Raw genomic sequence first — 4,877 nt, 5'->3', positions numbered from 1 at the left:
CCCTATTTATACATAAGTTTTTGCCCCATTTATTAATTCTGGGTCTTATATATATCCGCTATCTGTTGCAGTTAACATGGTGGCTAAAATTTTTATCTCTTAGCTGCAGAAGGGTAGCTAAGTTATTATACATATCAATTACGCCTGTGGGCCTCTGTAATGATAGCCTGGCTGGCAAAATGCCTCTCTGGAGGAGGGCCCTACGGGGTCTCTGTCTCACAGAGAGGCTTGCCCCCAAGCTTCAAAATTTGGTGTGAGTCCTGAAAGGCATTAGGCCTGGTATGGGCTCCATCCGTCCTAGGTGGAGGCAGTTGGGAAAGGGGAAGAAAGGTGCTGTTTAGGCTGCCCTCTGTGTTGGTCCGGATGATGCACAAAAGAGACTTGAAAGTGATAGCTGGGTTTGGGTTGTATTTCAAGAGAAACACCAGTTTGGGTTGTATTTCAAAAGATACACCAAGTTTAGCAGCCCGCTTTACCAGTGGGATTGGAACACCACATTGGCCAGTGCCATTTTGCACTACATACATACATGGCTCATTACACATCAACCACGACCCCAATTGGGTCAGCCAGCCATCCACCATCCATCAAACCTCTTGTAGAGCGGCTGGACATGCTTGCAAAAACCATGCTGAGCAGAGCAATTTTTTTCAACCTCTGTAAACATTTTGTGTAATGTGGCCTGTATACCAAATGTATGTACATAGTTTATTTTTCATTTCAAAAATACAGATATTCCTGTACTTCTGAGCATCAATTAAAGCTTTCATATACTTATCCAATAGTATGGATGGAAGATCAATCCTGGACCCATGATTCCATGACTTTACATTCCTTGTAGCTTTAAGGCCATTTAAGTCATCAATGTGTGGCTTGTGTAGTCTTGAAGGTCAGATGCAGGCCTTCAATTTGGCACCTGGGTGGCACATTTGGCCACCGGGATGCTATAGCAAAGTGGTGCCAAACTTTCACATCAGCCAAATGGGTGAAAGCAGTCCTCAGGACTCACACCCAATTTTGCCGCTTACTCCCAAGTCCTCCTTTGGACTCAGAGGCTCGTGCTTTGCGTGAGGCAGAAGAGGGACTGAAGTACTAAGGTTGAGCCAATCCACTCCCGGACTGTCGGAGATGCTCTTACATGTTGGATGACTGGAGGACTTCTTGTCAATCTGCAGCCCCCTGCAGAACCAGATCTGCAGCCAGGAAACCCTGATTTTTGGGGGGAAATGCTGTCCCAGGGCCTGCAGATTTGGTTCTGCGGGTTGCTTTCATGTGCGCTGTTTGTTGTTAAATATGTTAAGAGGTGTGATAATTTCTACTGGAAGTCATCCATTCTCTACCTCGCCGCAGTATGTATAAGCCCCTTGAATCCAGCTCGAAAACAACCGCGCGATTTCCGGCCACTTCTGTTCCAAAATCGACATTCGTATCACCTCAAGTTCACCTTCACATTTGACCCCACAGGTTCAGAGCGTCGCACATCGCATGCCGCCCCCGTCCAAGCACCCCAATGCCGAATGGGCCGGATGGATACAAGAAGTGGCGAATCAAGCGACGGAAAACAATGCCAAGGTATCGCAAACGTATTCCAAGGCCGCTAAATCAATCAAGAATCACCCTATCAAGCTTCATCATCCTAGAGACGCTCTCTCCCTACCCGGTGTTGGTCCCAAGATAGTTAAGATTCTCTCCGACCGCCTTGAAACATGGTGTCAACAGAATCAGGTTTCGTTTCCACCGCAAGGTCTGAGTCGTATTTCATGAAGGAAATAGACTTGTCTCCAAGTGATAATCTAGCTCATCGTGGATAACTTCTTTGCAAATAGTTCCCACCAACCAGCATGTTTCGTACAGCGATGTATCATCAGATGACGCGTCTCGGCCAAAGACTCACACTGCAGACTCATTTGACGAAGAGGCCCACGTTTTGAATCCCCGAAGCGTCTCCGTTTGCCAGAAACCCTCAGGCCGCAATGAGCATACTACAGCCCCTTCCAAACCGCGAACCAAAAGGGCCTACCAACCAAAACCACGCGACGCAGCATGGGGCATCCTTGCAGCCATGTACACTATTTGCGAGCCAACCGATTTAAAAAAGTTTAGTTCTCGTGAGATGATTGCTGAGCGCGCAGCGAGATATTCGAATTGCGCTTATATTGACTTTAGAGAAGACGCCAGCAATCGTTATGGATCCCATTGGCAATCCGGAATGTAGGTGGCATCATCAAATCTTCACGCTCACTCAAGTAAAGATAAAAAACAGGAAACAGGGTTTTTCTCAAGTAAAGATAAGAGTAGCTGACATGATTTTGCATTGGGGATAAAATGAACCATAGTAAAGCTTTGGTTAAACACCAATTTGTTCTTACCCACGCCACCCTGCGCCCCACGAAGTATGCGTTAACTCGTATTGGTTATGAGTTTGCGACTGTAATCGCTGCCCAGGAAGAAATTCCTTTACTTGATGTTAACATGGGACCTGAGACTCTCTGCCATCAGCAGGGCACATCAAGTTCCGCGTCGAGAGAGCCGATTTCCCGTGAAGCTGTAAAGCCTACAGGTAACGCCTATTCTGACGTGCAAACCGAAGTCGACTCGAATGCCGAATCTCTCATAGGTCACTTCGAATCTAAAACCAAGGACTCGTTGGATACCGTCACTGGATTACCCTTGCCGTTCCGATTTTCTTACCTCAATAACGGTTCGTCACTTCATCTGACTTCTGTCATGAGAAGGTAACCTCGGCTAATTGTTGTCTTCCGTACATTCAACTGCTTTTACGAAAGAAAAGCAAACCGGAGAGTACTCCAATTGAGCGAAGCCGCAACTCGGCTCAACAGCAAGTCGAAACAAAGCTACTGCAAGGTTGAATATCCTTGCACTCAACAACTCCATCAATTTCGTCGCAATCATATTCTAGTTGATGAGAAAGAATCCTGCATTTCATTACCTCGGCAAGAAACCATGATCGGGTGGCTCAAGTCGGAAAAATCCATACCGACATGCCCTGGATTATGCGCCGCTGGCGCTCCTAGAAAACACGACTTAACCAGAACCGACCGGGCCACAACAGTTAATTTTCTGTTGATGTCTGAAAAAAACTCATCGAAGCCGACAAACAATATCTACAGACCTCCGGAAATAATGCAAGCTGCCTCTCACTTTGCTGTTGCTTCTGACTCCACCACGCATCCCGACCCATGCCCTACCAAATACCACCCAGGACTTTCTACCCCAAAGGGTTCACCGGCTGCCTCGACTCGTACACAACTTCATTCCTCTACAGTCCAATCCAAGCCGGCTCGACCACAATCTAATGCAAATCCAAACGGCTCTAAGCCTCGAGCTTCCTTCGCTTCGGCCGATCATGTGCCTCGTTGTGTTCCCAAGCCTCGAGCCTCAATTGGCACTATCGGATCAATAGCCCATCAAGTAAAGGCAGAGGTATGGAAAGCAAGTACTTACTCTGTCATGCTCGTTATCGACAATCGCGAGGTGCAGTCCCAGAATAACCGCGATGGGATTTTTCAAGCATGCCTCTCGCGAGCTCGTCAAACTATGGGACATCAAGCCAAGGTGCAACAACGACCATTAGCTGTTGGTGATGCAATTTGGATTGCTGTACACAACAACACTGGAAAAGAAGTAGTGCTTGATAGCGTTGTCGAACGAAAGCGCCTGGATGATCTCTGTAAAAGTATTGTTGATGCGAGATTCCATGAGCAGAAGGTAAGTCTGCGCAAGGATGTTTTAACCTGGTCAAGTTCGTATTGTTGATGTTGAAAACTATTACATTCAGGCTAGGCTCAAGAACTCGGGCCTGAAGGATCGCATCTATCTGGTTGAATCGTATTATTCACACAATAACCGTGATTTATACGAACAACAGATACAAACCTCGCAAGTGGAACTAATGCTTCTGGATGACTGCCACTTACAATCAACGGCTGATTGGAAAGAGTCAGTAGAGTATCTGGTGATGCGCACCAACGTCTTGAATCAAATTCATCAGGTTTGCTGCTGTTTTTTAGATATTCTCCTCATACTGAATATATTCAAGTGACTAAATTTGTTTGATTTTGTCGCCTTGGAATATAATCGGACAATTTATAATGAAGACGATAGACCTGTCGGTTATACCGGATAAGCATATTGACCGTAACAGTTACTTATCATTCCTCAAAGAGCTACGTCGTATCCGTCCAGATGACTATTGGGTGACATCTTACAATGTATACGAAACTTTGAATGGGAAGTCTGGAAACTTGACTGTACAAGAATTGTGGGGCCGAATGATTCATCAAACCAGCGGGATGAGTATCGAAAAGGTCGGCGAATTTGTTACGCGCTGGCCAACCCCACGATCATTCACTGAAGAATTCTATCAGCAATACCGCTTGGAGGGTGCAGCATCTTCAAGACATGGTGATGCTGCAACAGACAATTTAAGCAAATGGCTCGAGGATCAATTTTGTCGCGGTGCAACTCAGCAAAGAAAAAAGCTAGGACCCGCACTCAGTAAAAAAATATCAGAATTGTTTGTTCTTAGCTCTTATGAATAACTCGATTAAGATTGGACGAAAGAAGGAAATAGACGTGTAACAAGCTTGTTGAGTGTTGACGTGCAATAAGCATGTATTGTGTTCTTTTGGATAAGGAAATTGATTGTAGTTCCACATTGAAAAAATTAGCTTAGACATGCAAATCAAGTTTTCGTCACATTTGGGATGCTTTGTGCATGTTGGTGCCCTGGTATAAGTTGAAAGATCTCAGAGCATTGTATAAGAGCAGAATTAATTATAGCACTGCAAAGATGAGGAATGGCACTTGGAAAAGTAGGAAAGTTGTGGAGCACACTGGGGTTCGTTCAAGTACTG

General features: G+C 45.5%; 1 protein-coding gene across 1 annotated transcript; it reads left to right on the top strand.

Moving 5' to 3' along the window:
- Positions 1 to 1,485: 1,485 nt before the first annotated feature.
- Positions 1,486 to 4,562, top strand: PtA15_2A658 (uncharacterized protein; the record flags this gene model as incomplete). The annotated part of the gene is made up of 6 exons (XM_053166700.1): positions 1,486 to 1,744; positions 1,827 to 2,211; positions 2,337 to 2,701; positions 2,792 to 3,729; positions 3,800 to 4,012; positions 4,119 to 4,562. 6 exons carry the CDS (start codon positions 1,486 to 1,488, stop codon positions 4,560 to 4,562), a joined length of 2,604 nt encoding a protein of 867 aa, XP_053017896.1.
- Between the last annotated feature and the right edge of the window lie 315 nt (positions 4,563 to 4,877).

Source organism: Puccinia triticina, chromosome 2A, assembly GCF_026914185.1.
Source record: "Puccinia triticina chromosome 2A, complete sequence".
Lineage (NCBI taxonomy): Eukaryota > Fungi > Basidiomycota > Pucciniomycetes > Pucciniales > Pucciniaceae > Puccinia > Puccinia triticina.
The sequence above is the reverse complement of the archived record's forward strand: the minus strand, read 5'-3'. Positions and strand labels throughout refer to the sequence as shown.